This window comes from Octodon degus, unplaced genomic scaffold (genome assembly GCF_000260255.1).
Source record: "Octodon degus isolate 3935 unplaced genomic scaffold, OctDeg1.0 scaffold00034, whole genome shotgun sequence".
Taxonomy (NCBI): domain Eukaryota; kingdom Metazoa; phylum Chordata; class Mammalia; order Rodentia; family Octodontidae; genus Octodon; species Octodon degus.
This window is the reverse complement of record NW_004524610.1, coordinates 16,672,867-16,684,458: the sequence shown is the minus strand read 5'-3', so window position 1 is coordinate 16,684,458 and position 11,592 is coordinate 16,672,867. Positions and strand designations below refer to the sequence as shown.

The 11,592-nt window shown below is 38.8% G+C and overlaps 1 protein-coding gene across 7 annotated transcripts in view; it reads right to left on the bottom strand.

Moving 5' to 3' along the window:
* Positions 1–11,592, bottom strand: part of Eya4 (EYA transcriptional coactivator and phosphatase 4) — a 286,279-nt gene that overhangs the window by 40,770 nt on the left and 233,917 nt on the right. For all 7 annotated transcript variants that reach the window (XM_023714196.1, XM_023714198.1, XM_023714199.1 and 4 more), the window contains 2 exons: positions 3,154–3,290; positions 1,271–1,354 (listed from right to left, as the gene is read on the bottom strand). In XM_023714196.1, the coding sequence (XP_023569964.1) occupies positions 1,271–1,354; positions 3,154–3,290 (221 nt within the window). The remainder of the gene's footprint in view (positions 1–1,270; positions 1,355–3,153; positions 3,291–11,592) is intronic.

Sequence of the window (11,592 nt, the reverse complement as noted above, 5' to 3'; positions counted from 1 at the left end):
GATGGAAAGCTAACTTGCAGTTATGCTACAGATGAAATTTCTATACTGAACTTCTAACTTGCATTGTGATGGTACAGGGAGGTAGGGCCTTAGGGAGCCAGGGGCTGGTCACACACATATAGAGTTAGCACCCTTAGAGAAAGGTACGAGAACTTATTGACTTTCTTTTTGCTCTCTTACATGTAAAACTACAGCAAGAAGATGGCTATCTGCAAACCAGGAAGCAACTCCTCACCATAACTTCATCTGCTAACACCTTGATCTCTTCTTTCCTAGCCTCCAGACTGTGAGACATAATTATTGGTTGTTAAAGTCATTCAGCCTGTTATATTATTTTTGATAATAGTCAACCCAGACTAAGACTATGTGTTTATAAAATGTGTCCATTATGAAATAGACTCTACAAATTAATAAACATGAGGTAAAATATGTGTGATCTCATTTTAATATTTTTTGTCCTCATCTCTAGATGATCTATGTGTGGTGCATGGGTATAGATAAGACTTTACAGATGTTTGTTTTAGATGATGAATATGATAAAAAAGATCTAAGACTTTTCTAAGACTATCATTAAAATCAATTATATTTCACATTTACTTTAAAACACCATTACCCATGCCAAAAAATATCCATGCAGGGCCACCAAAGAGCAATGAAGGAATGCATGCTTGGAAGCAGTTCATCATCACTTGTTTAGAAGACGATGTTTACGTGGTTGCTAAAAACTACACATTGAGCTGACATGGGGCACTATTAAGTAACATGTTGCCAGGAAGGCAATGAGACACTTCTGTGTGACAGGTAAAGGAACCAAAGTTGGATACCACTTTGATGACAATAATGTATGACAGGCCAACATGTTCTTAGCCTAATGGTTAGGTAAAGACACTACTATTTTTGAATGGCATTATATAGTGCGCTAGCTTACTTCAAATGATCCCTGAAAGTTCTCCTGGTAGGGAATACTCTATGATTTTATGATGATGTTTTCAATTTATTTAACTATCTAAAATAATAACATAAGGGTAAGAAACTTGGTCTGGATGTAGAAAACAAAGTCTTTATAAAGTCTAGAAAAGGAATCCAATTTCTACTTAGCTTTGTAAAATCTTCAGTAACCATTACAGAAAAATAAACTACCAGAAATGGCTAATTAAGAAGAGATTTGACTAGAATAAAAGATGTTAAAAGTATTATAAAATGGACCTTAATTTTTGAGCAAAATACAGGCTAACAGGATTTCTTGGTCCACAGTGCCTTGGTTTCCTACCTTGCCGTACTTCTGTGCATAAGATCCAGTGAGGAGAGAGTGAAAAACAATGATGGTTTCATCCAAATCCCAGACAAACACACGCTAGAAAAAGAAAATTGGAAACTGTCAAGTTGAAGGAAATAAAAATAAACAGAAAACATCTTTCTGCATTTCTGAGTAGGGTCTTGATGTCATTTCATACACGACTATGTTATCTCATTATATTTACTTTTAACTTCCCAAATTCAACCATGATAAAGCCTGAAGAAAATAAACACTACAAATGATTATAAATTTACAAATCGGAGCTACTTGAGAGACTGAGGCAGGATGACTGCCAAGTAGAGGCCATCCTGGGCAATATAGAGAGAAACCCACACAAAGGGCTAAGAATGTCTGTAGCTCAGTGCACAGGCCTTGGGTTCCCAGTGCCGCAAGTAGATAAGGAGATAGAAAGATCAATTGATTTATACATAGGCAAAATGTAAGAGACATCCTAATTTGAGTGAATTTGCACAATTACTTGTAGTTATTACCAAAATGTAAGACATATTCAGCATTTATGATAAATGTGTGCTTAACTTCTACATAAACTTTCATAGTATATGGTTGCATGACATTTTTCAATTTGTACAAAGAATTCAATTTTAAAAATATTTCAAAGCATCACTGAGGTCTCCCTGAGCACAAATTGTAAGCGCGGATCCTTGGGTCCGATTAGGCCTGTGGATGTGTTGTTTGGCCTGCAGAGACTTTGAGAAGATCGTCCATTATTCCCCATTTTTTCTATATTAGATTTCACCAAACTTCACAGTTTGACTGCAACAGAGAATCTGAAGTTCTGGCCAGGCTGGCTGATGCTCCCGAGAGGCAGTGAGAGCAAGGTCCCCAGTGTCACGGAATCTCTGAGCCCCCCTCCTTCCCTAGTCTGCAGGACTCCCAGGCTGGTCACTCATTAACTCACCAGACACTGTCATTCAAGTACAGGAAACTCACTCACAGAGAGGAATGATGTCTATTAATTGGTACTAAATCTGAAATTTTAATTATTTTTCATCTCCTGAAATACGTTCTTAAGAACAGTTTCTCCTAATGTTTTATTCCGGTTTTTAGTTTTATTAGTATGCACTTGCGGCACATAATGATCACATTTCTTCTGGGAGTTGGTGCATGGACATCATAGTCCTCAACTAGATTTTCATCCCCTTTCCCTGTCTTTCCTCTCTCTCCTTCCATCTGAGAAAGATCCATCTCCTTAGTTCCTGCTATTGGTCTTTTATTCTGCTCCTCTTTATCTGTATTTTGGGTTTGTGTTAGATTTATTTCACTTAGCACCTTAATATTTCATAATAAAAAATCAATCTTCTTGGTGTAGATATATCTCAAAAGTGATCACAAGTGGAAAAAGATGTACATTAAAATTTTCACAAAATATAACAATTTAACACATGTCAAAGGAATAACATTCTCCCTCTGTCAGAAAATGATTTTTCTTTTCCGTACAGATTACTTTTATGTTATCAAACATATTGATGTATACATATCTGTCTTTCATTAGTTTAGGACTACCAAACAGTGTTTCTTAGAAAATTATTTTTATAAACAATATCTTTCTTTTTAGAGGTCCTGTGTGTGCTAATTTAAATCAAATACAAAATTACATTAGGCCTAGAACTTGTAAAATACTATTACTTTTGAACTGTTGCTATTTTTACATTTGTCATGACAATAGATAAAATCTGAGTTGTAAAATGCCTATGACAAGGCAAGTCCCCTTGATTCATGATACATTCTTTTTTTAATTTAAAAACGTTGAAATTTAATGGGAGTATGAGGTATGGAATGTGTCATTCAACAAAACAAGGCAGCACATCATGCCCCTTCACAATAAATAGGCATACCTCCAGGTCACTGTCGGGAGGTGGAGAGGGGTTATTTTTCCGGCCTCTTCCCCGGGACTTCGATCCAGAGTTCCTACATGTTCGATCATCAAGATCTTTGATGGGTGTGGAGGGGCTCTGCACGGTGTCAAATTCTCCTACAAATAATACAACATGTCAAGAAGAGCACTTCATCTTTAGATCAGATGTCAGCACCCAGTTTTAATCAAATTTCTATACACTAGAAACTTCTATGTAAGAAAAACAAAACATTTATAATCCCAATCATACAAAATTTTAATTTTATCGAAAAGTAGTAGGTCACACATGTCCCTCTTAGTTTTCATACAAGATCGATTAAACCGGAATATCTGTTATATACCATGTGGCTTCAACTTCCTGTGTATACCCTCATCTGCATACTGATGTGCACTTAGACTTATCCTCACATCTTTGATTGTCCTAGCTTAGAGGATGAGCTCTCCTCTGAATCTGTCTATTAAGTGGGATTCCTAGTGTCACCTCTAAGAAAACTGTGCCCCGTCAGGCAAGGTCTCTCTCCTCATTCCTCAACCTCTTCCTTTCCAGTGGGCATGGACAAGCTTAAAAGCCTTTCCTCCTGACTTAACATTTCCACCTAGAAATGCACCAAGAAATGCCTTGCCTGCTATCTTAAAAAAAATGGTGCATACCATTGCTGTCCAATGGCAATAAATGTGATCTGTAATATGTGATTTTAAGTCATGTAGCAGCCACATTTTAAAAAATAAAAAAACAAGCTTGTGAAATAATTAGTGTATGTTCATTGACTCAATATATACAACATGTCTCATCAGCATGTAACCAATATAAAAATTAGCAATGACTTCTTTACATTCTTGCTTTATTTATTTGGCATAACATCTCACTACGGGGTACTGGGGATCAAACCCAGGTCCTTGCAGTTGCCAGGCAGGAGCTTGGATGACTGAGCTACCTCCTCAGCCCACACATTCTCATTTTGACACTCTTTGAAATCTTGTGCACATATGGAGGAACTCAGCCACCAGGAGCCACATTATCAGTGCTCAACAGTCACAGGAGGCAGTGGCTGTAATTTCGGGGAGCACAACTGGCTCCACTTCCTGGCATCCAATTTATCATCACCTAGCTTCAGTTTTCCATGGCTGTAATAAAAATTACACTCATACAAAAGGTCCTCAAACACCACTGAATTGAAAAATACACAAGATAGGCTCAGTCCTCATCATGGTGCATCTCTGTGCCTTTTTTGGTCCTCTAAAGGCGTATCTCCTAGGAGCCACGCTCGGTAGCCGATACCCTGCACTCTTCCCGCACCTAGAATTGCAGCAGTTCTTCTGTGTCTGGGAGACGTGGATTCCGAACCTTGTTTTCTCCATTTTATAAACTGAAATTGAAGAGTTTCATCCTTTGATCACTTTTTCAGATGCACAAAAGTGGAATGTATAACTAGTTCATGGTCCATGACCCTGGCCAGGAGGACCTGTGCATAGTCCCCACCTCTATCCACACCACATCTAAGACTTCAGATTTCTTATCTACTTGGATTCCGTTGTACAATGAATATCTCAGATTCTGAGTAAGTACAGAACCCTGAGCAGTGGCTGACCTGTGTGAGGTGCTGTTAAGATAAACAGAGGCCACAGTGAAGTGTAGCAGGACAAGTAGAAGAGCTGGACCCACTACATGACTTCAAGGGTTTCCCCCAATTTCCTCTCTGCAGGGGGAACAGCAGCTACCATTTTGGATTACTGAGGGTAAACCAGGTTTATATATAATTTGATTTAAATCGTATGTATACAATAAAAATTTCTAGGAGAGTCAGATACCAAACTACCCTAAATTTAAATTGCACATATTTTAAGCATTAAGATGTTATGACTATCCTGCTTTACTATCAAATTACAGTAAAATAATTCTCAGGGTAGCCAAGCAGAATTAGTCTATATAAATAAATCTGAACAAGCTAGACATGCTTAGGCATTATATTGTCTGAAATGTAGTGACTTTTACAGAGCTGAAATCTTATCATTCCTTTTGATTACATTTTGTTTGCAAAATGTTAAATGTCAGGACAGGATCAAAACAAAAAATGTTTGTGCACCAAGTGCTGTTTGCTCATAAACTATGGCTAGCACAGCCCATTGCATGCATGTCTTTTTTATCTCCTTATATGAGAGTAGGTAACATAATAATAAAGCTTTTTAGTTATGGGGCTGAATTTGGCCCTATCATATAATAAAGTATGCTTCAGCCTACTTGTATAGACATTAAGTGAGGAGTTTGATATCTGACCACACATAACATCAAAAGAAAAACACACAATTATTTTTTCTATTTTAAATTATTTCTGAAACCAAGTTTTCCTAAGTTTACTATATCCTGCAGATTGAATGTTCTCACATAAAATGATAATTTAAATTAACTCCCACTGCTATAGCAAGCTTCTAAAAATATTTTGGGTAACTTTCCATTAAAACTTATTTTTGTTTTCATCATAAATCGATTTCCAGGTGTTACATGTTGTAAGACAGCTCTGCTCTTGTATCAGCAAAAAGCTAGAAGAACAGAACCTTGCAATATCCCAGTTACTGTGATTAGCTGTGGGTGTCTGGTTGTGGGAACAACTGGGATATTTCAATGTGAGATCCAGTAATTGTCACACTCATGAATATATATATATATATATATATATTCTGTTCTGCAAGTGTTCTGCAAGATGAGTAAATGTTTCTAATAATTTTAACTTGATAAATGAGCAATGTCTTGCAATGCAAGGAGCGAGTAGCAAGTGATGCCTAATGTCACATGATCCCAGAGGTTCTTCTCTCTCTCTTGCTGTGGGATTATGGGTGATCATTTCACAACTGTAAGAGGTTCTGGAGGACATCTTGTCTACAGCACAAAAGAAGAAAAAGGAAGAGGAGAGCCGGCGAGATACCTCAATGGATTAAGTGCCTGCTTTGGCAAGCACAGGTTACCAGGGTTTGATCCCTGGTTCTGCATGCCATGCCAGCACCGCTCCCAGAGCACACTGAGCCAGCGACCAAGTCGGGCATGGTGGTGCACACCTGTAGTTCCAGTGCTGGGGAGGCTGCACATAGGAGGATCACTACGAGTCCAAGGTGCATAGTGAGACCCTGTACCACACATATAAAAAATGAAAAAATGAAAAAGGCAGAGAAATCCTTCACTTCAAGGGAGATGTGAAAAACAGTACAAAATTTCCTAGAAAAGCACCAGGTAAAGCTGTAGCGGTACAAATAATGAACCCATTTAATAACATATAATGCCACATTTCTGTGAAATTCTCAAAAAGAGGCAAAAAGAGATCCATTGGATAGATTCCGTGTTAAAGTTGCACAGAAAGAGAAAGATCCCACTGAGCCAAGAGGTGGCAGCCTCCCGGTGGCGGCCTGAAAGCTCCCTGCAGGATGACCTCGCTCCTCTTGGCTCTCACACCAACCATGCAGCTTTTCAAAGGCTGATGAAGGTTAATTTGTTTATTTTTCTTTATAGTTTGTACTTCCTTGATTGTTTTGGAATATATTACAGTATTGTGATCATTTTTATATGAATATATTTGGGTTGTGGAATGAATCTGAGTTTCCATTATTTCTTATGAGAAAATTCACTTCGATATATAAATGTTTTATTGACAAGAATGCTTCTGGAATAAATTATGGTTGCAAATCAAGGTTTTAATATATATGTTCATATATATGTATATATCACTTCTTTCAGTACTACCCAGGGAATTAGGTCTTTTATTATATTACTGTCTTATTTATTTTTGTGGCCAGCTCAGCCCTCCCTAGGGGCAGGGCTGGCATGGCATGTGGTGCCAGGGATCAATCCACAGTCCCTATGCTTTGCCTAAGCTTGTCTAGGCGGGAGCTTTAGACCACGGAGCCTTCTCTCACTTGCCCTATTGTCTTTTAATAACAAAAAACAAAAACAAAAAAAAAAACAAAACAGTGACATGTAGGACTTAACCTTTCAAAATGAGTTATCTTGTGCTTGGAAATGTCTGTGTGATTGAAGAACTCCCACTTTAACTGCCAATCTCTACTCCCTACCCCAAGCTGCAAGAGATTCTCCAGACCACAAAAAGGTAGAATCTACATCTATTTGTACTGATCAAAAGAACTCTACAACAGCATACCAGAAAAGGAGAAAATAGTGGCAAACCATACATCAGATAAAATGCCAATATTCAAATTCTGTAAGAATTGAAGCTACAATGACTCATGGTCTTGTATCTGTTTAGAAAGGCTATTGTCAAAAAACAAACAAACAAACAAACAAAAAAACAGTGTTAGAATGAGGAGAAGGGCTGGCTTGATAGCTCAGCAGACTAAAGTGCCAGCTTAGGCAGATGCAGGAACCAGGGTTTGATCCCCAGCTTGTCGTGCTGGGCCCACCCCTGCCCCACATATATAAAATGAAAAACGGAAAGAAAAAATAAAAAAGGCAAAGAAATCCTTCACTTCAAGTGAAATAAGGAAGATGTCAAAACAGTACAAAATTTCCTAGAAAAGCACCAGGCAAGTAAAGCTGTAGCGTTGCAAATGATGAACTTGTTTAATGACATATAATGCAATGTATGTAACCCTGGGTGCGCTGAGAGGAAATTGAGACTAGGCATGGTGGTGTGCACCTATAATCCCAGCACTTGGGAGACTGAAAGCAGGAGGATCACTATGAGTCCAATCTGTGTAATGAGACCCTGTAGATCCTATGCTAAATACATTACAATAAATATAAAGTAAATTTAAAATGAGAAGAAGAAAAGGAAACTTTGCACATTCTTGCTGGTAATGTAAAATAGTATACCCATTATGAAAAACAGCACAGTAGTCCTCATAACATTAAAAGTCATATTAAGATCTTGTAATCCCATAGCTAAACAACTAAAAGAATATAAATACATCAAATAAATATCTGAACTCCATTGTTCGTTGTAACACTATTTATAATAGTTAATCTAAGGGTCCAACAAGAGATAAGTAGAAAAAATAATGGTACATAGACACAATGGTATACTATTCAACCTAAAAAAAAATTTTTGTCATTTAGACATCATAGATGGGGGGATAGATGGAACTGAAATAGATTTTGAGGGTTTTTTTTATGTATTTAGTACAAGGTCTACAGGGTCTCACTATGTAGATCAGACCCCTAGTGATTTTCCTGTTTTCAGCCTCCCAAGCACCGGGATTATAGGCATGCGCCCCCATGCCCAGTCTATCACCGACTCAGCACACGCTGGGGGTGGGGCTGGCACAGCTTAGATGTTGAGCTGTACTGCATACTTTTAACTCAAGGAATGAAGTAGGACATCACTTCTGGGGAAGCACATGTATGTCTGCTCCTACAGCCTTTTCCCAGGTGAAGGTGTGTGGACCTCCATGTCTTGTGAAGGTGTTACCCAGCTCCTGAGGAAGGGCAACAGCAGGAACCAGAGTTTAACTGGTCATTAAACATCAGTCCACACTATTGTTGAAGAGAGAGGTGTTTTATCCTAGTTTCTTTGTCAAATTTCAGTCAGGTAAAATGAAGGATGACATAGTGATGCTGCAGTTAGGGAAAGTGCATTTGGGCAAAGTTTTGTGTGGTCCATTTTCTCCATCTCTGTCCACCTGTGAGATGATTTAGCACTTTACTTCAGGAAGTTATGAAAATCCCACTGTTGTCTATGTAAGAAGCTGGCTTCACTGCAGAAAGGAAAAGGATTTCAGTAGATCCTTAACTTTTCTGGAGCACTTGTGAAGTTCAATGAGCTAATGTACTGTAATGTTCATCCAGGTCTCAAGGGAAAGGATAATATTATTGCAAATTATCAACATAAGTTTAAATATATTTAAAATAAGAGAAAAGATGAAGTGTGAAAATATCTTTCACGTGCTAATCCGTTCTCAAGCTTTATGAATGCAAATCAGAAATATAATTTACCTTTGATAACATTTCCATTAAAAGCAAAGAAAGATCTCTACATGGATCATGCCCTAAAATGTCTGTTCTTAATCAGCACAGTAGTGTTTCTTTGAATCCATTGTCAATCTACCTAATAAGGTAAAATAAATTACTGAATGCTATTTGCAAATACATCAGTCATTACCAACTGCCCTAGGCTTTTCTACATGATTGAATAATTATCCTTTAATCAGAGTAGTAATGAATAACTGCCTCTTATAAGTTCGGGGTATTTAGATACAACTTTATTTCATTAGGTTTATCTCTAGATCAGAACAACCAGCTGTCTCTTATTGAACATAAGGTATGTTTCTATTTTAAAATTGGAAGTTAACAGTGAATGTTCTATGAAAAATTGTGGGCCTTAATTGTCAGATCTCTGCAGTAAGTCCAAATTGTAGAATCAGTTAATGGAAAATTCTTTTCCTGCCCTTGAACCAAATCCATCAGATTTCATCATTAATAAAAAAAAATACTATAGTTAAAAACTTGTTTGCTTTTTTGGGTGCATGCCAGGTCTGAAAAGGCAAAATCAAACTTAAAACTACCTTGAGGAAAGGTCTGAGGTCACAGAATTCCTTCAAATATCCAGACATATGGGGTTGCTATGCATTTGGCGGAGAGAAAATACAGTTACAAAAAGAAGGCCTTTATCTTTCAATTCAACAGAAAATTTGATGAAACCTGAAAATGATGTCAGACTATATTTGTTGGAATTAGCCACCAGTGGAAGGCTGAAAAAAATTGCAGCCTTCTGACAGCGAGCATGAGGATGCCACATGTGAATAGGCCACTTTCAAGGTCCCCTGCTCAGACTGTCTACCTGTCTGCTGCATTTGGCGTTTTAGCATGAAAAAGTAGCTGCTCTGAACACGGAGCCTTCCGTAGCTGAGGGAATGCACCGTGTGCGCCTTTGCAGTCGTGATCCACTCTGTGATCACGTGCGCAGAGGAGCAAAATCTATCTTGGACTGAAGCTCCTCTCTGTAGCTCATCCCACGCAGCTTAGGGTACGAATGGCTTACACGCTGGGTAACCGTGATCTAGGCATGAAAGACACGCTCCGGTCCTTCCTGCTGCTTGATATCGGATGCTGCGATGATGAGCTCTCCTGGGGTTGTACTTCTCAGCAGCCCCTCCCCCAGGTCTTCATGTTCTCACCATGCAGAGAAACATTTCGCTGCATGCGCTGAGCATGACAGATATCCCTGTGCCTTAAGGATCTCTCGTTAAGATTTCTCACATTACTGAGTCTCTAAACTAAGGCCAGATCCTTAATGAAATGCAAGTATAGACTCAAAGAGCATCAGAGCAGCTTCAGAGCATGGGATTTAGACTGAGCGGGTGGGGAGACACGGAGAGCACAAAACTTAACTGTCCTGGAAAAGACGGCCTTCCTGAGTGTTGCTGCCTGGGTGTTTCCTTGGCCTGAGCCGAGGCCTGGCCCATCACAGGTACAGATTCTCAGTGAGGCTGAGACTGGGACCAAAATCTAAACAGGAAGCCCTGGAGGGACTAGAACCAGTATTCAAAGCAGGATGTGTGTACACAGGAGGAAGAATCCAAAAGAAGGAAAATAAGAAATAAGCTGAAATACAGGGACACCAGAGGCAAATGACAACATGTGATTGAAAATTGTGAATACTTAAATTAAGAAAAATTATAGTAAAAGGAACATTGCCACTATTTCCTCTCATTTTGAACATACGTATTCCATCATTCTTGTCATTTCCTGAAGAAGTTCTGGAAGTTCTTTTTTGAGTGTCTTTAGTTCTGCTACTAACTAGACATGCTAAATAATCCAAAACTACGGCCAACCAAATAGCTTAGTGGCTTAAAATGCCTTCAAGCAGGCACAGGGACTGGGGGTTCAATCCTTGCGCCTGCCATGCCAGCCCCACCCCTAGGGAGCACTGAGAAGTCAACTGAGACTGGGCGTGGTGGCATGTGCCTGTAATCCCAGTGCTTGGGAGGCTGTAGACAGGCGGATCACTACATGTCTGATCTAGTAGTGAGACCCTGAACACCCTGTAGACTCTTCCCTAAAATACAAGAAAAATAAAAAATAAAAATAAATAACCCAAAACCTTTATCCTTCATGGTCATTTTGACATTAAGAAGGACCCCGAAATTGCATGGTGCAATATCCAGTGATCAAGGTGAAAAAGGACACGCCATAATATTTTTATGAGTCTCTGTTTCCATGGGACGGCACTTAGCAGCAATATACACCATAGTTTTGATTACCTCTTATGAAGACACTTAGGAAAAAAGCCTTCCAGCAAAAGGTGGCAACAACATTGGAAAATGGTGTCGGTGTGCTTAATGTGAGAGAAAGTACACTGAAAAGGTCCACAGCAGCATGCCTTTCACTGTACTATTTAAGCACACACTAGGTTTCTGCAGCAGCCTTCACATTACTCGCATGCTACTTGTTTCTTGATTCCATAGCTAAGGACATACA